The sequence below is a fragment of the Choloepus didactylus genome, chromosome 15, assembly GCF_015220235.1.
Source record: "Choloepus didactylus isolate mChoDid1 chromosome 15, mChoDid1.pri, whole genome shotgun sequence".
NCBI classification, from domain to species: Eukaryota; Metazoa; Chordata; class Mammalia; order Pilosa; family Megalonychidae; genus Choloepus; species Choloepus didactylus.
In genome coordinates, this window is record NC_051321.1 from 69,256,982 (window position 1) to 69,283,127 (window position 26,146).

The following is a 26,146-nucleotide window of genomic DNA, read 5'->3' on the forward strand; positions in this document are numbered from 1 at the left end:
ATTAACTAATGTCCATACTTTAGTTAATTTTAGTCAGATATTCTTAGTTTTTGCCTAATGTCCTTTTTTTGTTCCAGGATTAAATTAATTTTTATTAATACATTTATTGAGGTAGAAGGCTTTCATGTGACCACCTGAAGGTTAGGCTATTTCTGAAGTCCCTTTCAATTTCCAAGAGTGTGATTAAATGAATATATTTAACTGCTGCAAAATTCTGATTTGTAGCATTTCTATTTTACTGTAACATGTCAAAAAAGTGCTTACTTTACCATGCTGAGGGTAATGACTATTCAGTTGTTTGTTTCTAAATTTTAGCATCAATTCTAATAATGTCTCTGAGAGGACAAGACAAACTGTCATAAGCTAAATTGCTAATGAAAATATTCTAAGATAAACTGCCTTCTTTGGAAGTGATGTGAATCAACTATCACACTTCAATATGCTTATCCTTCTGAAGGTAGTCTTTGAAATCAGAACTTTCTGATAAATCATTAACATTCACATTTCCCTATAAAGATCTTCAAATATTTCTTCCTTAAAAGTTCACCAGTTACTTACTGAAGTTGAACACATGCATGCACTGTGACTCATCAGTTTCACTCCTAGATTTATACATAACAAAAATGTATTCACCAAAAGACATGAACAAAAATGTTCATAGAAGGACTATCTGTAATAGTACAAACTGGAATTACCCAAATGCCCATCAAAAATAGAATGGTTAAATAAGTTGTGGCATATCCACGCAATGAATATTAAACAGCAATGAGAATGAACAAACAACAGCTACATGTAATAATGTGTGACTGTCAGTCTCTTAAATACAACATTGAGCAATAGAAGCCAGACTCTACAGAGAGCATAAATTTCAAAAACAGACAAAACTCATCTGTGTTGATAGAAGTCAAGAGATTGGTTACCCTTGTTGGAGGGTGGGGAAAGTTGGAGGGTGGGCATGAGGAAAGCTTCTGTAATGCTAGTTGTGCTCTTTGTTGGTTTGGGAATTGGCTATATGAGTGTGTTAACCTAATGAAAAACTCATCTAGCATATATACCTTTCTGAATGCATGAATTCTTCAACAAAAAATGTATGCAAAAAGTATTAGCAATTTTGAAAGAAAAACCACACAGAAAATTTCACAGCTGATATTTAAGGTATATGAATAATAAGCTGAACAAATTAATCTTGCATCTTAGAGTATATGGAGTCAGGATATTATAGGATTATCAAGGTGCCATTGTATTACTGGAGCTGTTATAGTTTATATTGTAAGATGAGTAAAGTAGGTGGTGTTAATGCTTGCTTTTCATTGTAATCACATTTTTGGGATGTCTCAGATGAGGACATCTTTTCTTTTAGGTTTGCATTTAGTAGAGTCACTGAGGCATAATGTTCATCCAGTCTTTTATTACAGTAAAGACTGATAAGCTAAAGCCATGAAGGACCAAGTAGTTGTTACTCATGTATATTAGTGTATTTATGTGTGTTATATGTTCTCTTTCCCAATGATAATCTTTTGTTAGATTGGTGAATGAGTTTCAGTCTTGCTCCTCAGTATATTTTACATGTTCTTTTGACTTTCTGGCGTCACCTCAAATCAATCCAGAATATAGAAGTCCTCTTCCCAAATGAGGCCCCCTTTGTGGCGTCATTGTTTCTGTTGTTGATATCTTTGGTTCTCCTAGTTATTACCTGACTTAAAATTAATTTTTGGCTCTTCTCTTTTCCTTTGCAGCCCTTTCCCACCCTTCTATTTAGTAACCAAGTCTCAGTTGGAGTCTGCCTTTCTCATCTCACTCGTCTGTCACTTTGTGTTCCTGTTAGCACCCTTACTCTGGTTTAAACTCTTATCATGTTTCTAGACTTCTGTAATAGCCTTCTAGCTAGAGTCCCAACTTTCATTGTTTCCTCTGCAATCAGTCTATTCTTCATCTTTCTACCAGATTTATCTTTCTAAAACCCAACTTACCAAATCATTCCTTCCACAAAACTTTGGCTTGCCACTATCTAAAGGATTTAATGTAAATTCCTTAGTATGATATTCAAGGCCTTCTATAATTGAATTCTGATCTATCTTTCCATTTTTAATGATAATGTTGTTTTGTTTTTCTTCCTGCAATTTTATTGAGATATAGACACATACAATCATCCAAAGTGTAAAATCAATTGTTCACAGTATCATCATCTAGTTGTGCACCGCAATCAATTTTTGAACATTTTCATTACTCCAAAAAGTAAAAATAAAAATAAGAATAAAAATAAAAGTAAAAAAGAACACCAAAAATATCCCATCCACCCCATGCCCCCTATTATTCATTTACTTTTTTGTCCCCATTTTTCTACTCATCTTTTCATACACTGGATGAAGGGAATATGAGCCACAAGGTTTTCACAATCACACAGTTATACCATTTAAGCTGTATAGTTACACAGTCATCTTCAAGAATCAAGGCTACTGGATTGCAGTTCAAAAGTTTCAGGTATTTCCTTCTAGCTATTCCAATACACTAAATCTAAAAAAAGGAAATCTATAAAATGCATAAAAATAACCTCCAGAATGATCTCTCAGAATGAAATCTCTCAGCCACAGAAACTTTATTTTGTTTCATTTCTCATCCCCTTTTTGGTCAAGAAAGCTTTCTCAATCCCACAATGCCAGGTCCAGACTCATCCCCAGGAGTCATGTCCCACATTGCCAAGGAGATTTACACCCCTGGGAGTCATGTCACACATAGGTGGAAGGGCAGCAAGTCCACCTGCCAAGTTGGCTTAGAGAGAGAGAGAGGACACATCTGAGCTACCAAAGAGGTTCTCTGGGGGTGACTCTTAGGCACAATTGTAAGTAGGCTTAGCCTCTCCTTTGCAGTAACAGGCTTCATGAGGGCAAGCCCCAAGATTGAGGGCTCGGCCTACTAAATTGGTAGTCCCCAATGCTTGTGAGAATACAGGGTCCCTAGGTGGGTAGGTTTAATATTTCCATGTTTTCCCCCAGTCCCTCAAGGGAGTTTTTCAAATACTTGTTTATTCTCTGCCCAAATTACTCTGGGATATATCGGTGCTCACACTAAACTGTACAAACCAACCAGATCTCATCCCTATTCAAGTTTCCATGTAATTATGGTGTTTAAATAAACTACCATGATAATGTTGTTTTTGATAACCATCAACATTTAGTGACTGCTTACTAAGTTCCAGGTTGTGTGAAACACTGTACATGCATGCTTTTATCTAATTTCCAACCAACAGTCCTAGAAAGTAGGCAGTGGTTGAGGAGATGCAGGATGGAGGTTTCTAAGTAACTTGCCCAGGCTATTAAGTGATGGAATTGTTTCCATAATCCATAGTTGTAACCAGATCTATGCTGTCTCTATCTCAAAGGACTCTTGAATGCATTAAGTAGGCTAGGCCCTAATTAGCAAATGCATTCCCTCCTTTATCCTAGCTCTTTCTCTTTGCAGATCCGCCGTTCTGCCTGGAAAAGTCCTTACCTGTTCTTTTCTGCCTTCTCATATCAGTTAAGAGAATGCAATTTAAATTTAACTTATGCCACACAATTTGAACCAGAAACTTGGTACATGGTTTAATATTTAAAAAAAAGAAAGGATTTGCAATCATGTTTGTTTTTTATCTATTACAAATGTATATAAGATTCTGTTCTCCCTCAAATGCTGTTGTAGCATACAGCAATAACTTTGAGAAATTTACCTTTGGTTTGTTTCAGAAAAATAACACATATTGCACTGTGAAAGTTTTAAAAGTTAGTGCACCAAATCATTGTTGTAATGTTTCAATGCCAGTTTACAAAGTTCAATAAGTAATGGATGTGTATGGGAGACTGGAAGCAGGTAACGCAAATACACACAGTAAAACTGTAAAAGCTATCTGATTTTGTTAATATTGCATGTAGATTGCAAATCTACACAAACCAAGATTCAGATAATCCCTTGAGTCTAAATTAACACCATCAGCTCAGTTCATCTTCTGAGGTCAACAAGGAAACTTGGCACGCTGGCCTCAAGTTTTACTGATTTATACAAAGACGAACAAAATTAAGCTTCACCCCAGCTTTTCAGTTCAGAACTGAAACTATAATAGGAAAAGTATTTCCTCCAGAGTCAACATTTATGGGGTGACATGCCATGTATCTATTTAATTTTCGATTTGTATCAGCACTCATATGCAAAATAGCCCCCAAAATTCAGAGCTCATGTGACTTTAGAAGTGACTCAAAAATGAAAGGGCCTTTCTTCGAAGGCTACAGCAGATCATCCACCCAGTTATAAGAAACCTTATCAGAAACACCTATCCCTTTGTGAATTTCACCTCAAAAAAAAAAAACAAAAAAAGTAGACCAAAAGGAAGAAGCAGCTCTGAAAAAAGAGGAAAAAATATAACTTAAAATATTTTAAAAAACAATAGTGAATATATTCTCAAAAGAAGGCTAAAACAGGTACATTTTCATAAGTCTACCTCGGATTAGGCAAATAATGTATTCTAGTATAGTAAGTACTCACTAGTTACTAAATATCAATTTACAAGCAACAGACTCATTTTTTTGCCCCTTTATCAAATGGAAAATTCTGTCTTTAATTCTGTGGGAAGAAGACTGAGAAAATTAATTAAAACTTCCATTCAAATACCACATTTTTCAAATGGAAGAACTCCCAACTAGACCAGAAAGTTCATATTACCAATATACTTTCATAATACAATTTTCATTAAGACAAATACATGGCATTTAAGATTCAGAACCTAATATATCCCTGAGAGTCAAGTCTTATGTTCTGGAAAAAAGGCCTCAAGTCCCAATCAATTCAAAGTTTTTTTAAGTGTGTGCTGATAAACCAGATCTCCAGACGGGGAAAAGCCTCCGATTTATAATTTGCCTACTTCTGTGGGATAATTACTCTCATGGCCAATTGACAGTACTAGAATATATAACAATCTGCTTTCAGCTGGTACCTGCCGGCTCCAGCACACCGCTCCTGAACATTTGGCTCCCCAACTGACCCCCATCTGTTGACATTTTCCCCCTTGCTCACTCCATTCTTGCCATGCTGACCTCCTTGCTATTCCTCACACTTGCCAGACATTTGCTGTTTCCTGTGACTGGAGTGCTCTTCTCCCAAAGGTAGACAGGTTTGCTTGTTACTTATCTCCCTTAAGTCTCTGCTCAAATGTTATATTCTCAGCGAGGTCCTCCATGATCTTCCTATGTAAAATTGCACTCAGCACTCCTTTTCTTCATTGCTTTGCTTTATTTTCCCTTTGCAGTTATCACTGTCCAACATATTAAATGTTTATTTATTACTTGCTCTGCCTTCTTCCCTCCATGAAAGTAGGAATGTTTTCTTCACTACAGAATCCTTAGCACCTAAAAGAATGCCTAACACATGTAATTGTTGAATGAATTAATATGTACTTCCAGGAAAGATGCACATTGGATGTTTCTATTTTCCCACCTGGGAACATTCTTGTATGAAAGGAATTTTTAATTTTTATTTTATTGGTTGTCTTGAGATGATTTCTTTTTATATACAGCACAGGGTTTTCATACCTGTCTGATGCCTTGCTATATTGATGCATCCCGGCTAATTCTAGGCAGTATTGTCTATGGGTAAGGATAATGCTTGTATTTGCTGTCAAGATGAAAACGAAGAATTTCATTTTGGATGAAATGACGACATCTGTGATACATATAAACAAATCAGCTTGGCCTGTTATTGGTAATTGCAACTTGAAACTACTATTCACTTAAGCTCCTTCTGAGGAACTCAATATTTTTCTTTAGGTGTAGGTTTGATAGGGTATTAGTCTCACAGAAACATCATTGTGAGTTTGAAGATCTGTGCTAAGGAATGAGAAAATGGAATTTGCATATTTTATTCAAAGGTCAAGTGGGTCTATGAGCAAATTTTTCTGTATAAATATTAAAATGTTTGGACCAGTTTAGCATACTGATTTATTATAATTAAAAAGGTGTTTGACTTCTCATGAGTTAAAAACTCCCTTTTCCCCTTTACCTCAATTGTTGTACTTTTCTTTTTCCTATTTTATTAAGAGAATTGAGCGTTCCACTTGACTAAGTCTAGTTATAGGCAGCCATTACAATGAGGTAGGAAGATTTAGTTGTAGTTATTACCATGGTTTCCTAGTTTTTTTATACTTAAGCATTTTTTATAAGTAAGATTCCAGTGTAACAAGAGTTGAAAATATGATAGCCAGAGTTACTTTTTCCAAATTATATTTTCAAGAGTAACCATAATAACCCTTTTTTGTTATGGGGTTTGATTCACAGAGGTCAGAGAAGAGAGTAGATTGAACTGAAAGTTGTCACTTCTTCCCTGCTTAACTACGAGATGGAGAAAAAGTCTGCTTCTGTTTCCTTTTTATGAGAGCTTGAGTTACTTTCAGGGTGAAATTTTAACCAAAACTTGCAGTATTTCCTTTCTTTAGATTATTGGACATTAGAGAAAAAAATCTCTTTCCCCTTATCAGAGCTGGATTTCCTTTGTTCTGTCACTTTTATCTTCCATAAAATGTTTATCTTTTAGAGTTTGGTTTTTTTTAGAGTTTGTTTTACAAATAAGTTTTTAATAATTCCCAGACATTTTTTTTCAGAGAGAACAAAGGTAAACTTAGTTACAGTTCATGTATATGATGCTATAGTAGTTCTTTATATTCTAACATATTTAGAATCATTATCCATTTTTTAAAATAATTTAGTCCTTTTATTTTGAAATACTTTCAACTTGCTGGACAGTTAGAAAAAGGATACAAGCCCCATATGTTCCCCCAGCCCCCCATATCTACCAATTTTAACATTTTGCCACATCAGTCTATCTATCCATCAGTCTATCAACCCATCTATCTATCCATCTCTCTATTTATCAGTCCATTTTCTGAATACTTGCGTGTTAGGTTGTATACAATAATCCTTGAACTATTAATACTGTCATATACATTTCTTAAGAACAAGATTATTCACTTATGTAACTACCTTAAGTGAAGTATTCAAGTTTAAGAAATTTAACTTTGCTATTAAGTTTAAATTCTACATTCCAATTTTTTCATATGTTTCAATAATATTCTTTTGGGTTTTTTTTCATCCATTCTTAGATCCTATCTAGTATCATGGATTGCATTTAATTGCCATTATCACTTTACTCTCTCTCTCTCTCTTTTTTTTTTTATTGTGGAAACATATATACAACATAAACTTTTCTATCTTTACCACTCCCAAATGGAACATTCAGTGGAATTAATCTCATTCACTCTGTTGTGGTATCCTCACCACCTTCCATAACTGAAACTTTCCCATCTCCCTAAACAAGAACGCCATACCCATTTTGCATTAATTCCCCATTCCCATGTTCCCCCACCCTGGCAATCTGCATTCTTATTTCTGCCTCTATGAGCTTTCATATTCTCAGATGTTCTCTTTGTAGTTACCATAGGGCTTAAATTTAAATTCTAAATCTGTAATACACTTGTTTTATTTGATACCAACTTAATAGTACACTATGTTCTTAACCCCTCTGTTCCTCCACCTTTATATAGCTCTTGTCACAAATTACATGTTTATGAATTGTGAGTCTGAAACCACTGATTTTTGATTACATTTTTGCATTTGCCTTTTAGATCCTGTAGGAAGTAAAAAATGGAGTTACAAACCAAAAGTACAATATTACTGGAATTTATGTTTACCCCTGTTATTACTCTTCTTCAGGGCTTTATTTCTTCATGCAGATGCAGTCTATTGTCCTTTTGTTTTAACTTGTAGAACTCTCTTTAACATCTCTTGTAGGGCTGGTGTAGTGGTGACATACTCCCTCAGCTTTTGTTTATCTGAGAGTGTCTTAATCTCCCCCTCAGTTTTGAAAGACATTGTCTTAGTTTCATAGCTGTTAAGTTTCATACAGTGGGTTGGTTTAAGAATGGAAATTTATTGGCTCACAGTTTTAAAGCTAGAAGTTCAAAACTGAAGCATCAGCAAGGTGATGCTTTCTCCCCAAAAGAATGTCATTTTGGGGCTGGCTGCTGGCGATCCTTGGTCCTTGGCTTTTCTGTCAACATGGCAGTGTACATGGTGGCCTCTTCTTTCTCTTCTTAGTTCCAGTGAGTTACAGGTTCTGAACGTTCCCCCTAGCTTCTATTTCTGTGTCCAATTTCCTTTACTCATAAGGACTTCAGCCATATTGGATTGAGGCCCACCCTTAATCAGTTTGGGCACAGCTTAACTCATAACATTTTCAAAGGTCCTAATAACAAACGGGTTCATATCCACAGGGCCAGGGGTTGGGACCTGAACACGCCTTTTGTGGGGGACACGACTGAATCCTCAACCACAGTTTAGCCAAATGTAGAACTCTTGATTGGCAGTCTTTACTTTCAGTACTTTAAATATGTCATCCCACTGCCTTCTTGTCCTCACGGTTTCTGATGAGAAAAAGACGCTTAATCTTAATGTTTCCCTGGATGTGACTTGTTGCTTCTGTCTTGTGACTTTTAGAATTCTTTCTCTATCTTCAGCATTCTATAGTTTGATTATAACATGGCACGGTGTGGGTATATTTGGGTTTATCCAATTTGGAATTTGTTGAGTGTCTTGTATGTGTATATTCATGTCTTTTGTTAAATTTGGGGAGTTATCAGCCATTATTTCTTTGAATGTTCTTTCTGTCCCTTTCTCTCTCTCTTCTCTTTCTGAGATTCCCACAATGTGTATATTGGTATGCTTGATGGTGTCCCACAGGTTCCTCAGGCTCTTTTTACTTTTCTTCATTCTTTCTTATTTCTGCTTCCCAGACTGGATGATTTCAATAGTCTTTTCTTCAAATTCCATTTCTTTTTTCTGCCAGCTCCAATCTGCTGTTGAACCCCTCTAGGAAATTGTAAATTTATGTTACTGTGGTCATCAGCTCTATTCGAATCCTTTTCATAATTTCTATCTCTTTATCAGTATACTCTTTCTGTTCATTTATTGTTTTTCTGATTTCCTTTTGTTCTTTGTCCACATTTTCCTTTAGCTCTTTGAGCATATTTAGGACCTTTTTTTAAAAGTCTTTGTCTGTAGGTATATTCCAGGTCTGGTGCTCCTCATTGATGGTTTCCACTGTTTAATTTTCTTGTTTGCCTAGGCCATTACTTCCTGTTTCTTTGTATGTTTTGTAATCTTGTTGAACAGAACATGGTCAGAGCAGTAGCCACAGAGTTGTGTAGGAGAGCTTGGTGAGCTGCCTTCTACATGAAAAACAAATTCTAGACAGTAAGGCCCTCAAGCCAACGCCAGGCAAGTTTGGGCCAGATGTACATGTTCCCAGTAAGTGCAAGAGGGTTGCACTCTCATTCTGAAACTGGGACCAGGGAGTGCAGGCTGGCTCTGTGCTGTAGCCAGCGAACGATGGGGTGTGGCCAGCCAGTGTGGCATGCATCTTACTGCTTTTAAGTAGACTTTTTCTTGATTTGGTGCTCACCCTACTGCAGTCCTTTAACTGTTCTTTGGAATTTTTTGTTGTTATTGTTGTTGGAACACTCACTAAATATTTTTTTTTAAATTAAGTTTTATTGAGGTATATTCACATACCGTACAATCATCCATGTTGTACAATCAGCTTTTCACAGTACCATCAAATAGTTGTGCATTCATCACCACAATCAATTTTTTAACATTTTCCTTACACCAGAAAGAATAAAAATAAGAATAAAAAAAAAAGTCTTGCTATTTTTGCATTATTGCAGTAAATAACCTTGTGTATTCATCATTGGTCATTGTATAAGTTTATAGATTACGCCTCTACAAGTATAAGGTCTGAAAATTACTATCAGCTTATATCTTTGCCAACACAGTGTGTTGTCAAACTTGAGGATTTATCTGCTTGGTGAAAAATGGTATCTTATTTGCATTTCTTGTACAAGTAAAGTTGTACAAGTTCTTTTTTTAAAAAAAAGAACTGTCTTTCCTTTTTTCTGTGAACTAAAGTTCATATTCCTTAAGTCTTATAGTGATGTTGGTCTTTTTCTCTGTCATTCATAGGAGCTCTTTTTGTATTAAGGAAATTAATCTTTTGTGATTTGAGTTGCAAATATTTTTTTTCTGAGTTTGTTACTGTTTGATAAACATTTAAGTCCCTTCAGTCTATTGTTTGACACTACACTTTCAGCTTTTAGGCTCATTATTAGGACTGTATTATGTACAGAAGTAGAGAACTGCCTGTAAAAGTTGCAAAGTGAATAAAACAAAATTAGCTGAAAATATCCAAAGACAGCCATGTGAATAGAAGTTAGATTCATTCCTTCTCCTTATGGAGAAGCAAATTTCAGCTAAATATTCTAATGAATTTTCTTTCATTAGATCAACTTTAAAATGAGTATGAGCATCCTGGGGAATAGATGGATTCATTATTGACTAGATGAGTTATTAAAAAGGAGATAATCAATCCTTAGCCCAGTTCATTGCATAGAAGAAGCACTGATGAGTCTTTGGATCATCTGAAGGTTGGAGTAGCTGGTTTCTGGTGGCCCTTCTTTTTTTTTTTTTCTTTTTTTTTCTTTTTTTTATTAAATTCAGTTTTATTGAAATACATTCACACACCATACAATCATCCATGATATACAATCCACTGTCCACAGTATGATAACATAGTTATGTGTTCATCATCACAATCTATCTCTGAATATTTTCCTTACATCAGAAAGAACCAGAACAAGAATAAAAAATAAAAGTGAAAAAAGAACACCCAAATCATCCCCCCCATCCCACCCTATTTGTCATTTAGTTTTTATCCCCATTTTTCTACTCATCCATACACTAGATAAAGGGGGTGTGATCCACAAGGTCTTCACAATCACACTGTCACCCCTTGTAATCTACATTGTTATATAATCATCTTCAGGAGTCCAGACTGCTGGGTTGGAGTTTGGTAGTTTCAGATATTTACTTCTAGCTATTCCAATACATTAAAACCTAAGATGTGTTATCTATATAGTACATAAGAATGTCCACCAGAGTGACCTCTCAATTCCATTTGAAATCTCTCAGCCATTGAAACTATTTCGTCTCATTTTGCATCCCCCTTTTGGTCAAGAAGATACTCTCAGTCCCATGATGCCGGGTCCAGTTTCATCCCTGGGAGTCATATTCTGCATTGTGGTGGGCCTTCTTTTTATTTTCAAATAGTTTTTCTTTAAAAATTAATTTCTATATCTACTCATACTTATTTTTATGTAACTGTGAATTTATGTTTTTCCTCCTTCCTTGCCTAGTTTCCTTCTCCATCTTTTTTTCCCATTTTGCTCCAAAGTAACCATGTGGTATATATCCTTCTATATTTTTCCTGATATTTGAATAATCATTCTATCTGTTTTTTGTCTGCCTGTCTACTAACACACACATATAAACACACACACTCTCTCTCTCACACACTCTTCCAGGCACACACACACATATACAGTTTTTCTTACTTTGTTTTATAAAACTGGATCATATTATGCATTCTTTTCTGCGTTTTGTTTTTCTCACTCAGTAGTAACTAGTAAAACTTCCTCTAAGTCAGTACTAGAGCACTAAATCATTTTTAATGTCTGTGTGACATGAGGGTATATATGGGACATTCCATGGAGTGACTCTACCTTTGTTTATTTAGGCAGTGCCTTATTGATGGGTATTCATTCTGATTCCCATTTTTTGCCACTGTGAACACTGTAGTAAGCATCTTGTACATATCCTCACATATAGGTACTTTTATGGGCTAGATAACCAGGAATGGGATCGCTGATTCAAAGGATACATAAATATGAAATGTGTATATTTAATAATAGTTAATAATTATGGCAAGACTGCTTTCCCAAACCAACAGTGTATGAGAGTCTTTGTAATGGCCTTCTCATTCATGTAAGACCATAAAATATAATTATATAGCCTTTTTATAGCTGTTAGTTGTAGGATTTGTTAGATTCCTAAAGGACTTATCTAAAGATTTATATTTATAATTTTGATTGACTTTCTGTGTTCTGAATGACTATGCACTTTTTTTTTTTTTTTTTTTTTTTTGTTTCATCAGTTTTATTGGTCCATATATCTGAATTCATTATACAAATCTTTCAAAATAACTAGATATTACAAGAATAGCTTACAATTCAGCTCTGATTGCACAAATATGTGACACAGGAAACCATTTTTACAAATACATGTTTTCTTATAAGAATAATTTAATAAAGAAAATAAGTCTTTATATATCTTACAGCAAATTTTATGCAATCCCAGTCAACTATCATTTCAGGTTTCTGTTACAGCATGTCCATCATATCCAATAAACCAAATTACAATCTGCTGCTTCTAATGTTTGACTCCTATTGAGATTTACGTTGTTAAGCCTCTTTTTCTAATTTTACTGGTCTGAAGAATTCATGTAATCAGGCTAGGAGAGGTCATTTAAACAACATTCCTTTTGAAATATAACTTGTATCAGGTTAATCATTGTGTTTGGTGAAAGATCTTTTTTACTTCTCACTTGTGCTGGACCAGCTGGTAGTTTTACCCCCATCATATCAAGAAGAAAGAGTAAAATCTTTACATTCTAAATGGCAAAAATAAAATGCTAGAAAAAAAGAGTTAAATAGAAATATTAAGAAAGCTAGAACATTTGCTATTGATTAGAGTAGAGAACACTTTTAAATTCAAGGTCTCTCCCAAGTTGAAGAGATAAAGTATAAGCATGTGGCAGTAGTTTCATAAAACATTGAAAAACTGAAAAATGTTACTTAGGCCAGTGGTATATCATTCTCAAAATGCCAGAGGATTCAAAATCTTGGACTCAGTGGTCAACTAAACTCAACACTTGACATTCTTATGTTGTAGCTTTGAAACAGCCTTATAAATATCCACTTGTGCAGAGCAAGAAATCCTTAAGGCCAGCGACCTTCCAGAATACTGACCACATTTACCTGAAGAGAAGTAACAAGGAGACATTTGGCATTCACTCCATTCCTTCTGTTTGTGAAAAGTATGTCCACTTGGCAGAGCTTGTGGTCTTCCTTTTCAGGTAGCATAAATTAATACCGAGAGACTAGCAATATTCTACAGTCAAATTCAAGTTCCTGAGGACTCAGCTCCAATTATCCAATATTCCTAAAAGGATTCTTTAATCAGACCCTTGTCCAGTAAGAGGTTTAGCAATACGCAGGGATTACCATGTGTCCCATTCCTCTTCTATTTCTCTTTATTTCTGTTTCTCACCCCAGTGTAACATGTGCTACAGGTTTTTACCAAAATACTGCAGCAATAAATTATTCCGCATTACTAAAAGTTCACATTATATCAGGTCACGTTTGCATATGACTATGAGGAAACCAAACAGCATCTACTGCAGTGATTTTGCAAATTCAGCATAGTCAATGTATCCATCATTGTTCTTATCATCATCTCTCAAAACACCATCTATTAAGTTAATCAGATCTTCTTCTTTCATTGGTAGTGTCTGGTCACTCCCTTCCTTATGGGCATGAGTGATGGCTGTGGAGAGTTCTAAGCCGTCAAGTAAATTATTGCCATCATAATCGTGCATTTTGAAATAATGGAGCTGCAGTTCTTGTGGAGACATCTCCGCCTCTGGTTTGTTGATGACACCTTCTAGATGCTCCAGGATATGCTCTTGGTCGTGCACGGTGTTCCTATCCAGGCCTGCGCTGCCAGGATGTGAGAAGCTGGCCCCGGGCTCCTCAGTCCTGGCACCTGGGGTGCAAAAGGCCCAGAGCAGGCTACATAGGAAAGGAGTTCTGAACAGCCACAGAGATCCCATGGTCATCGGCACCGTTGCCGTCCTCACCGCCGAATCGTTTTTCCAGACGCGAAGTTTTCCAAGATGAGCCTTCCAGGCCCGTGCTCAAGCACTCCCCCTCTCTGCCCCGCCCCCAGCCCGCCATCAACATGCCTCCCCCGTCCTGCGCCGACTATGCACTTTAATAAATAAAATTCTTTCCTCAAAGCTCTAGTTTATGTACATGTTACCAATATAATATTGTAAGAGACTAGAGGGTAAATGGAGTTAAGACAGATGAGGGTAGGGTTGGGAAATAAAGGCCATTTGGAAATAGATTGTTATCCTTAAATTGGGTATCCACTTGATTGCAAAAGGATTAATTGTGAGTATCTCTCTAGTAGTCTCTCAGCTTGAACAGATAAATATAGAACACCAGTGTTCAGAGAGGGAATGCTTTAGAAAATGTGTGGGTAGCTGTTGTAGTTTTTACACAGGAGATAACATCTAGAATAAAGAACAGATGAAAATGCCCATTGAAGATTAGTGTTCTTGAAACATTATCAAATATAGCATTCCCCAGACCTTCAGAGTCATTCATAATCTTGCTTGTTTTTCATATCCAATGATATTTCCCACAGAGCTCAACACACTTTTAGTTAATTCCTATATTTCTCTGTGTTTGCCACATTCATTCCTAGAGTTTACCATTTGTTCTCATCGTTTGGAAGGTCCATATCTCCCTTGCTACGTCCCTGATTACATCCCATCTTTTCAGTACTCCACCAAAGTGCCATGAAGCCTCCCTGATTTCACCAGCTCACCTTGATCCTTATTAGCTTTTAACTCCTATAACACTAATGTTTGAATTTCTTCCAACAGTTTCCTAATTATATATCTGAGTAGCATTAGAGACCTTAGAGATGATCGTTTAAGTCCCTACTCTTTGATTATACAAATGAAGAAACTAAGGCCCAGAGAGGTGAATTATCGTTCTTAAGGTCACAGAATGTTTTTCTCTTTATATATTGTCTCTACTGCTTTGTGTATGTTTTATTCCTTTATAAGACTGTAAACTCTATAGGGCAAGAACTATAATTTATACAGCTTTAGAAAGTTCTCCATAGAGATAGCATATAAAAATGGTACTTTGTACATACATACTGTTCGATCTTAGATTTTTCAATTTACTTAAAAAAAATCACTATCCATATGAAATCATTTAGTTTGATGTCCTGGAAATGAATTTGAAGATAACGACTGGAATGTTGCCTTCAGTAGGATATGCATTAATTCTTAATTTACTGATCTACAGATGGATGTAATACAAGATTGCTGGTAACACACTGGCCTTTGCCATTTCACTTCTGAAAGGAAGCTGCTCCCTCTGTGAAATGTTCTTCAGAATGGATTCCACATGGTGTCTCCTTTGTATCGCTTGTGTCCTAATTGAAATATCATGTGGATGTGTTTGATTGGCAGAACCTAGGTCATATATCTGCTTCCTGGTTGCAAAAGAGGCCAGGAGAGTGAATTTCTGACTTCTGTCTTGGGGAGGCTGAACTTAGGAGATGAGAAATTCCCCGAACAAGGAAGACTTTTTAGAGGTACCAAATAGTTAAAAACCATGGCAAATTTCTTGTCTACTAAGTGATATGGTAGAGAGTGATGAAGTTTGAGGACACTTATTTTCTTTCCTTTTTTTCCCATTTCTCCCCTGAGAGGTGGAATATAATTATGGATGTGGAGAAAAGAAAGATATTTCTGTGTTATCAAACCCTACTGTTCAGAAGTTTGCTGGTTTGGATGTATTATATACCCCAAAAAGCCATGTTCTTTAATGAAATCATGTGGGGGCAGGTGTATTAGTGATGGTTAGGTTGGAATCTTTGAATTAGGTTGTTTCCATGGAGATGTGACCCACCCAACTGTGGGTAATAACTTTGACTAGATTATTTCCATGGAGGTGTGGCCCTGCCCAATCAGCATGAATCTTAATTAAATCACTGGAGCCCTATAAGATCTCAGACAGAAGGAGCTCGGTGCTGTAGCCTAGAGAGACATTTTGGAGAACGCCATTTTGAAACGCAACCTAGGAGCAAGCAGATGCCAGCCACGTGCCTTCCCAGCTAACAGAGTTTTTCCAGATGCCATCGGTGTTCTTCAGTGAAGGTACCCTACTGTGATGCCTTTGCACATTTTCATGGCCATAAGACTGTAACTTTGTAATCAAATAAACCCCCTTTATAAAAGCCAATCCATTTCTGGTATTTTGCATAACGGCAGCACTAGCAAACTGGAACAAGGAGGAAAACAGCAAGAGGGATCTAGAAAAGATAGGAAATGCTAGAAAGGCTATATATTCAGTGAGTAGTAGGAAGAAAACTTCTGTTTTTATTACAGTGCCCCAACCTGGTGGGCCTTGAAAGAATTGCTTCTGAATTTCTTTTTCCTTGCTGTAGACCTGTATTTGAAGTGTAGGAACAATATATTTGTGGTTGCCATTTCTTGTATTTTGCTAGCTCTCATGACTGCTTCAGACGACTAGAACCCCAAATGTATGCAGACAGATCTTTCCTATTAAAGAATTGCATTATATGATGAAGTGATAGAAAAATTGCTTTTTATATTATTTTTAAAAATGAAATCAATACCACAAACAAGTGAGATAAAGTTTCCTCTAGAATGCAGAACAGTGACCATTCTGAGTAAAGTGGCGTCTGCTTCTTATTAAATCTCTTTTCCATTTGTGAAACTCAGCTCCTTGAACTGGAACAGATAGTTCAGATGTATCTAATATTCTCATACTGCAAAGTAGCATTTGGACCTTAGATGGACTAACAGGACTATAGATGATCATACTCTCTCAAGGTTTCTCAACCTTGGAAGTACTGATATTTCGGACCAGATAATTCTTTGTTGTGGGGGCTGTCCTGTGCATTGTAGGATGTTTAGCAGCATCCCTGAACTCTACTTTCAGATGCCACAAGCACCCCCTGCCCAGTTGTGATAACCAAAAATGTCTCTAGACAACCACTGCTCTCCCTGTTTCACTTCTGCCTTCTTTTAACACTTATTCTCCTATTTGTCCTTTCTAATGGTATCTCATGGCCATACCCTGTAGGTGCTTTGCAGAGAATGCATTCATGTGAACAGTCTCTGAATATGACCTTTATTCTAAACCTGCAGAAAGTTTCAACTTGAAAAGACAAATGAACAATGAAAACTAGGAAAAGACAAAATTTTCTTTCCTTGTGTGTGTATTCTTTGGGTTTTTCCAATACCACTCTTGTGAGATCAAATAAAGCAATGTAGTGACAGTGCATTGTGGGACGATGTAATGGACATTATGATTGACTCCTCAACAACTATTTTACCTTTCCCTATTGTGCAGCAGCAGTGTGGTTTGTGAACTTGACTGTAACCTCAGGTGTGTCCTCTAATTAGCCAAAGCTAGTAGTTTTGAAAACCTGGACACAACCTATTAACGGGTCACAAAATCAATTTAGTAGAGTGGCAACCAACATTACAAAAATACATGTGATACGAAAGAACATATCAAATTGGATTGTGCATAATAAGGATAAGTATTTTTTCATAAAATATTTGTTTCATGTTTCTGTGTGTATGTGTGTGTAATGTGTGTACTGGATCTTGATGTAAAGTATAATTCTGATGGAGGCTTGCTGTTGAACAAAGTTAGAAAGCTGCTAGTCTAAGCCAATCATGATAATTTTGTCCTCCTTGCCAGAGATTGATTCAGGAGCCCCAGTCTAAACTAGTTTGTACATGGAATTTCTCTGGTGGCAGTTGATTCTGGAATGGGCACATGATCTAAATTGGCCTGAAGAGAAGGGCTCTGGATCAGTGAACCTTCATTCTTCTGTTTCATGAATACTGGGTAGCCTCTAACCCCAACTGCTGCCGGTTGCCACCTTAAAACCACAAAAGGAACCAGCCAGGTAAGTTTGAGGTAGACACAGTCAGGTCTGGAGATACTGTTGAGCTGCTAGATTAACAGCCTTAAAACCCAGTCCTGTCTCTGATCCTCCAGAGACAATACACTTCCACAAATTTGTTTTCTTCTGCTTGTGATGGAAAGATTACTGACCAATTGGTGGAGATGATGGTAGTAGTGTTTTTGAATAATTGCTGAGAACTTAACTTAACTTTTTCTGTTTTTAGAATCCAGATGAAAATCATAACTGACCCTCTTTTCACATCCAGAAAATGGAATTGGGACTGAGTTACAAATTCCAAATTACAAATTGAGTAGAACAAATAGCTTTATTTGAATGCAATATTTAATATTTGTGGAATGTGCTACTCCTATTACCCAGTGTATGGACAAATGAGTAGAAAAATGGGGACAAAACTAAATGACTAATATGGGGGAGGAGGGGTATGGGACGTTTGAGTGTTCTTTTCACTTTTATTTTTATTCTTGTTTTTTGGAGCAAGGAAAATATTCAAAAATTGTTTGTGGTGATGAATGCACAACTATATGAAGATACTGTGAACAACCGTTTTACATTTTGGATGATTGTATGATATGTGAATATATTTCAGTAAAAAAATGGTTAAAAAAACTAAATGGAATACCACTTCATATCCACTAAAATGACTAAATCAAAATTACAGACAAAAGGATATAGAGAAATTGGAATCCTAATATACAACTGTGGAATTGTAAAATGGAACAGAACACTTTGGAAAACAGTATTGCAGTTCCTCAAACAGTTAAAAATAGAGTTATCATATGGCCTGGCTATTTCACTCCTAGGTATATGCCCAAGAGAAATGAAACATGTTCCAAAAAAAGCTGTACACCAACATTCACAACAATATTGTTCATAATAGCCAAAAAATGGAAGCAACCTAAATGTCCTTCAAATGAAAAATGGATAAATAAAATATAGTATATCCATACAGTGGAATATTACTTGGTCATAAAAAGGATCAGATTGAGCAGGGAATACATGACCACTGAACGTATCAAACACTTACTGTTTGTTTCTGGCATGCTCCTTAAGTGGGATATAAGAAGCACTTGTACCTAATATGGGAAGGTTTTTGTGTATAACATTTTTGGTAAATATTGTTTTACCCCCCCTCATCAGGAATTTGGATATTCAAAGAGTTCATAACTGGTTTAGCTAGGTCATGAGGATCCTTTACATAGCTATCTTATGTACTGTCAAGTGTAGTAGCAAATGAAGGATATTACATATATTCTTTGCTTGACTAAATCACAGGCAAGTAAATCCATGAGGTCAAAATTGCCCTTTTGATTTTGTTTCTACATTTAATGGGCTTAATATGAGTGTAACCTTCTTTCAGTGAGAGCATTTATGCTTGATGAATATGGGGAAAAAATAAACAAATAGAATATCTGTAAGGAGTGTTGAAAAAAAGGTAGAGAGGATTAGAAAAAGCATAGGCTTCGGTGTGGGTTAGATAAAAATCTATCTTGTAGGGTGGTTGTAAATATAAAATGGGTTGGTAATTCATGGTGGTTATAGTAGCACAACACTGTGAACATAATTAACAGCACTGAATTATATATTTGAATGTGGTTGAAAGGGGAAAATTTACATTCTATATTTGTTACTAGAATAACAGTTTTTTAAAAAGTCCGTGGAACTGCATAACACAAACAGTGAACCTCAAGTTAAACCATGGACTATTGTTAATAGTACAGCTGTAAAAATGTGCCACTCCAATGAAAGGTGTTAATAAAGAGTGATATATGGGAACCTTGTCTTTTATGCTTGATTTTTCTGTAAACCTACAACTTCTATAATTAAAAAGAAAAAAGATAAAATGAGTCAATGTTTGAAAAGCACCTAGGCTAGTGCTTGATTTGGAATAGGTACTCAATAAACAGTACCTGCTATAAATTAATTTTCAAAAAATTTATTTTGGGGGAAATATTTAGATAGTCTTATTTAGTTCAAATTGGAGCATCTGCCTCAATCTTGACAAGCATTGCTCATAATTTAATTTCACAGAAGTCAGATAAAACTTGGCCCTACAATTTCTTTCCAAAAGAATTAGCTTTCTATTATAATGGTAAAATATGCTTATTGAAAGAAATTTGGAAAATTATTACAAAAGTCACATTTTTAAAAGATCAGAAAAAGGTAGGAGCATGTGAACAGAGGTTTTAAATGGGAGTGTGGTCCAAAAAGGATGGAAAAGTCCTTCAAAAGTAAACAATAATAGCATTAATTGGAAATTATTCTAATGAAAGGGAACTGGAGGAGGATTCTATACAGATGATCTGTATTACACAAAAACTCCTTGGTTTACTTATATATGAAATGGACATTTACAAAAGACCAATGTGAGAGGGATTAATGTGGAAATCTAGAGTGACTTTAGAGTATTATTTGAAAAGGGTCAGAATAAGATGAGGTTTCTATAGAATACTAAGAAAACGAAAACATTTTTAAAAATTGTGAAGTAAAAAATAAGCTCCATGATACTCATAACTTACATATGAGATTGTGGTCTCAGTAATTTTTTATATCAATTACATGTTGAAATGATAATATTTTGGATATAATTGTGTTAAATAAAATATATTATTACAGTTAATTTTATCTGTTTTTACTTTTTTAATGTGGCTATTAGAAAATTTAAAATTACATATGTGGTTCTCATATTTCTTTCAGACAGCACTGTGCTTTAGGTATAGTAATATTAACTTACTATTTTTGAAAATTTTTAAATTAAAAAAAATTTAAACTTAAGGTATTGGATATTGAACCAAGTTTATTGTTCCAGTGCAGCCCTTGGAGTGGCTAAGACCAAAGAACACACTAGGCTGGGAGTCAGACATGGGTTTATTAGGACTTACAAACAGGAGAAGATTGTTCCCAGTAGTGGCTGGCCAGAAAATGGAAGTCAGCACTCTGCAAAGATGGGGGTGCGAAGGGACAGCTTATAAGGGTTTAAGACAAAGACATTCCTTAGAATATGAGAATAGAGTTTTAGCAGGGTCTTGTGACATAGGGGTCTGGAGATTTGTTATCAACAGTGATCAGGGGAGGGGAGTTTCAGTGCTTTGTTTATGAGGCCATCTGTATATACTTTCTTCCCTGAGGAGGTCTGATGACCTTCTACTTCTGTCCTGGTCACACAGGCTGCTGTGTGCTGTGGGGTCTCCTTTGGGGGGAGTCTGGGCCCTGGGTTCCCACATTTATGATTATTTCCTTGTAAAGAAAGTGGGAAAAATGAGGACTGTGCAATTTTATAATTAAGTGGACTTATATTACTGGTTGAACAAACACCCCAAGAATCTAATGAAAAGGGTGCAATTACATAATGGCAGGAATATCTAGTGGTAATGATCGTGGTAATAGCAGATAGGGGGATAATGATAGCAGTGAGTTAGACATCCTTTGCCACATTCTGCTCAGCATTTAAAAAACTATTTGCTTTTTTAATTGAACTTTTTATTTTGATAATTGTAAACTGACATGCAGTTGTAAGAAATAACACAGTGGGATTCTTACATCAAGTTACCATTACCCAGTTTCTCTCAATGGTAATTTCTTGCAAAACTATAGTACAATATCACAACCAGTATACTGACTTTGATACAAAAAACTGATCTTTCTAAGATTTTCTCAGTTTTACTTATACTCACATATGTATGTGTATTTAGTTTTATGCAATGTTATCATATTTGTAAGTTCATGTAGCCACCACCATAGTCGATACATAGAACAGTTCTATCAGCACAAGGATCCCTCGTGTTGTGCTTTTATAGCCACACCCACCTTCTCCCTTCCCCACCCCCAATCACCTGGCAACCACCAATCTCTTCTCTGGTTCCATAGATATGTCATTTCCAGAATGTTACATAAATGCAGTCATACAGTATATAATCTTTCTATTGGGATTTGCTTTTTTTACTCAGCACAATTCCCTTGAGATTCATACAAATTGTGTGTGCATCAATAGTTCGTGCCTTTTTATTGCTGAGTAGTATTCCAGTGTTTGGCATTTTTACTAAAAACATGTATGAAATGTTGATGATTTTCTTCTTAACTACATATATGACTTAAAGCTGTCAATAATAAGTTAAATAATTAATGTGTTGGTTTTTTAGAATACAGATTAGAAATAGGCTGAAAGAATGGACTGAATGAATCAAGATGGTATTAAACATTGATAAGTATAAAATTCCAGGTATGATTTTAAAAATAAGTGTATACTATAGAGTGGGTGGGATGGGTATAACAGCAGGTAACATGAAAAATACAAGGGAGATTTTAGCTACAGCTTGTTCAACCTGAGTCCACAGTGTGATTTGGGCTTTATTAAATACGTGCATAGTACCCAGAAAAAGGACTGTATTTGTTCCAGACTATTGTGTTTATTTGTGGGTACTGTTTTTTTAAGGGAGCACATTTACAAACTGAGGCATATTCAAGTGAGAAACCTGAATGATCTGAAGGGAAAGGAATACCACTCAGTATTAGAATAAAAACTGTTTTAAGATGGAGTGGACTGCCTTGGGAGGTCGTCAGGTCTCTGTCAGAGGATTTATTCAAGCAGAGGTTGGATAAATACTTGGCAGGGTTGTTTTAAAGAGTATTTTAGTATCACTAGTTGGGGGAGGAGGGTGGGGATAGAGAAGGTGCTCAAATTACACATAACACTTTTGTGGATCCTCAACCTTGAGATTTTGTAATTATAGAACATTACATTGTTCTGGGGGATGGGATTGCAGGGGATTGTCATTTCCCATGTTGTGTTTTCTGTATTTATTTAATCTTAGTTTTTATGAGTTTATATAAATTTTATACGAAAAGGCAAAGAAAGTTGTAAAAAATTACTCTCGTTTTGCAGAGCAACACTAACTATACTTAAACTTTTAAATTCTCAAAAATAGCATAGTAAATTCATTTAAACATTTTTAAGTATTTAAAACTCTTTGTACACATTGAGAGATGTGTGTGTACATGTGGAGGTTGGATATATGAATTTTTTAAACCTTTGGAAGACTGCTTAATGTTTGCCTTTATTTCTTTCTATGGTTGTCTTGGATGGTGACAATGAAAGTTGGTTGGGCTTTGGCAGATAATTCTGCATGCTCTAGATTTACCTTTTGCCACCAGGATTGGATTAATAGATAACTGAATACTAAGATCCCGTATAATTTATTTGATTATTTTCTCCCCACTTCACTGTTGCTCCCAAATAAGCTATAGTATCCCTGTATTCATTTAAAGGATGTTAGTTCTAAAAGGAAGTGAGAGTGGAAAAAAATGTTGCATTCTCTCAGGAAAATATTTCCTTCAAACCCACGTCTTTTATTTTCCCTCAGATGGTTCTTTTATATCCCTCCTAGACCAAGGGTTGTTCCTTTATGCTTGTTGGGAAAAAAGATTATGACAAGCACTTGCTGCCTGGAGATGTTTAGGAGAAATGTTGCTAGGCTACTTTAGTAAGTAGGTTGTAAACAAAAACTCTGAGCCACACCTCCTTCTCCTTTAATATCTTAAATATTAGCTTACAATTTATATTACTTAATGTTGTTATCTCAACTACTTTAAAATCTGTAACATTTTGTCATTGAAGAGATATTAATATGCTTCCTTAGTCATAGCTTAATAGTGCCCTTTTCATGTTTTTCAGGCCAGGAATTTAGCAATCTAAATGGTGGACAGTTTCAGGCATTGTTGTTTGATGTAAAATACCATAAAGCTGCAGAATTTTTGAGACCATAATGCTAGGAGAAATGGTTCTCTTGGCATTTGGTCAAAGAACTTGCATCTGTTGGTTGCTTTTAATGTTTATAAAAAGTTTCTACAAGATCCTGTTCACATTCCCAAAAGCTTCTTGGTCTTGTTAGTGAAGCATGTAGGGCATATGACTTGTGGTTTTAAACTCTAAATGGCCATATTTTTTCTTGAAAATAACTCTTCATTTGTTTTCTCCAAACTTCAGAAATTCTTCAGTTGGTGTAATAGTAGTGGTATAGCCCAAATTCCTCCAGACTGGAGTTTGCTTTCTCTGATATGTTAAGGAGTAACTGTGCTTTGAAGTAAGAAAACAAAGGTTAATCACTAACTTAATGGCAGGAACTTTCTGTTAGAGCAGTATAGGAACAGAAGTGATAGTAACATGAGCAGAACTCTCAGTTCAAGAAATACTTATTAAAAAAAATACTTAATCTGGGCATTGTATATAAAATGCATTGTTAGGCCTTAGCCCCAGCCTTCAAATAGCACACAGTCTAGTTGTAAGAGGTTTGTAATTTAAAACTTAGAGGGAGGGGAGAAATGAAGCAACCCTGTATAAATTCCTTAAGATGAAAGTCGGCAGTGTTTTCCCTTTTGTTGCTTCTTACCTTTGACCTGAAGTTCAAGAGTAGGTTGACACTGGGCATAGGCACCAGGTGTGCCAAGCTGTTGATTATATCCAAAACAACTCCTTAATATTGTCCTGCTTGAAATGTTGCTGTATTAGGTAACTTTCTTGGGGTAGAGTAGGAACATGTTGGAAGTAAAGGAGTTATCTTAGGTTGGTTGTCTTTTTCTTACTCCCTTGTTATGGTCTCTTTGAAATGTTCTTTTATTGTATGTTTTTTTTTTTAATTATTATTTTTTATTTTTTTATTTTTCATACACTTGATTTAAAAAAAAAGTTAAAAAACATGGAAAAAAATATTGTCTTGCTTTAAGTTGACATGGCTGTAGGGATGAAGGGTAGAATAGATGGGGTTATCTTTAGGTACAGTTGCTGTCGTAGTAGTCTTTAAGATTTGTAAGGCTCTGGGAGTTAGCACAACTGGAGAAATCCTGTACTATTTCAAAAGAATGAGAAAGACTAGACTGGAACTAAGGACAGAGTTACAGTTTGTAATACATAAAGCTTTTTCACATCTGTTAAGGGAATAAGGTTTATAATTATAGTAATCAAGAAGAATTTATTTAAGGAAGGTGGAGGGGAGTTGGGGTAAAGTTAAATGAATAAGTACCCTTGGGGCTCTGAGAAATTCCTCCCACTCCTCCCTCCTTAGTTATAATGTCCAGTAAATCAAAGATAGCCTCCTGGCAGGAGGAATAGAGCCAGTTATATATAGTAATAATGTAAACCACGCATTATCCTATGTGCTGGATTTAGCTTTTTGATTGAGCACAAATTAGTAAAGACTGCTTTTTCCTCTGGTTTGTGCTGTTTGTGTTAGATAAAACGGGGCAAAAAGAGAAAAAGCCATTCTAGAAAGGTAAGCCAAGCAAGGAAATGTAGATTTTTGTCTGGAAGAAGGAAATTTTTAGGGCTGCTCATATTGTTGACATCCTAGCCTCATATTTCAATAATTAAGGATTATAAATAGTAGAGCATAACTGAATGTTCTGTGAAATTTATAATCTTCTATCTGTAGAAAGTCTATATTTGGCACACAGTTTATGATGTTCACCCCTCTGCTTAAACTCCTCCACTTCCCATTGCCTGGAGAATAAAGTTTAAAATCCAGTGAAAGCCTTTCATGGTTTGAATCCAGTCGAGCCTTTCAGGCTCTTCTCTTTTGCCCTATCCCTTTTGCTGTGCTAGTTTCCTAAAACATGCCTTGTGGTTCTTTGTTTACATTCCTCTTTTGTGTGGGATGTCCTTAGTCTCTTTTCTCCTGGTCAAAATGTTATTTATTCCTCAAGGTCCAAGCTCATTTGTTTATACCATTATTAGAGCATTCCTCATTTTTTATGCAATGAGAGCCATGAGTATGTTTGGGGGTGTATTGGAAGACAAGTACTATGTATGCTTACCCAGTGCAAATACTCTGGCTCTAATGTTATGCTGCAGTGATGTGCTGCACATAGTAGATGCACAATGAACTGTTATTAAATTACTGAAGTAGGAACTAATGCATTAGAGGGTCTATGTGTAATTTACCATAACAGTTTTTTTGACTACTAGCGACTCTTCCTATTTGCCAAAAAAGGAAAGGCTGGAACAATCAGTATTTACTGCAATTAAAGTTCATTTTCAAATTTGAAGTGGACAATTCCCTTTTTTACATAGTCTTTTAATAACATTTGGGATTATGCTTAATACAGTTTGAATCTTGTTAAATTGTTTTGTATCAAATAGACCTTTAAAAAAAACTAAATGTCAAATTGGAAAGGTGATAAAAATCATTATATGTTTTTTTTTCTTTGAATTTTACCTAAAAAAAAAAAAAGTGTTAATTTCAGTTCTAGGTGAAGTTGTCATTTGAATAGCTTCACTTGCAGAAGTAGTTCAAGCTTCTCTGCTTATGAAATAAAATTTTAACATTTTAAAGAAAGCCAATTTCTTATGCTCCTGTAGTGTGACTTTTTACAGAGGTAGGGTTTGGTGGGGACATGGGAGACCTGGTTATTCAGCT

At 35.6% G+C, this 26,146-nt stretch overlaps 2 protein-coding genes across 4 annotated transcripts in view; one reads left to right on the forward strand and one right to left on the reverse strand.

Annotated features, from left to right (window-relative positions):
- The window catches only part of MCU (mitochondrial calcium uniporter), a 215,609-nt gene that overhangs the window by 20,538 nt on the left and 168,925 nt on the right, over positions 1 to 26,146 (forward strand). The gene's annotated exons all lie outside the window — the stretch shown is intronic.
- On the reverse strand, positions 12,060 to 13,822 carry LOC119510227 (multiple coagulation factor deficiency protein 2 homolog). The gene has a single exon (XM_037804437.1). The coding sequence runs from the start codon at positions 13,804 to 13,806 to the stop codon at positions 13,363 to 13,365; it is 444 nt and encodes a 147-aa protein (XP_037660365.1). The 5' UTR covers positions 13,807 to 13,822; the 3' UTR covers positions 12,060 to 13,362.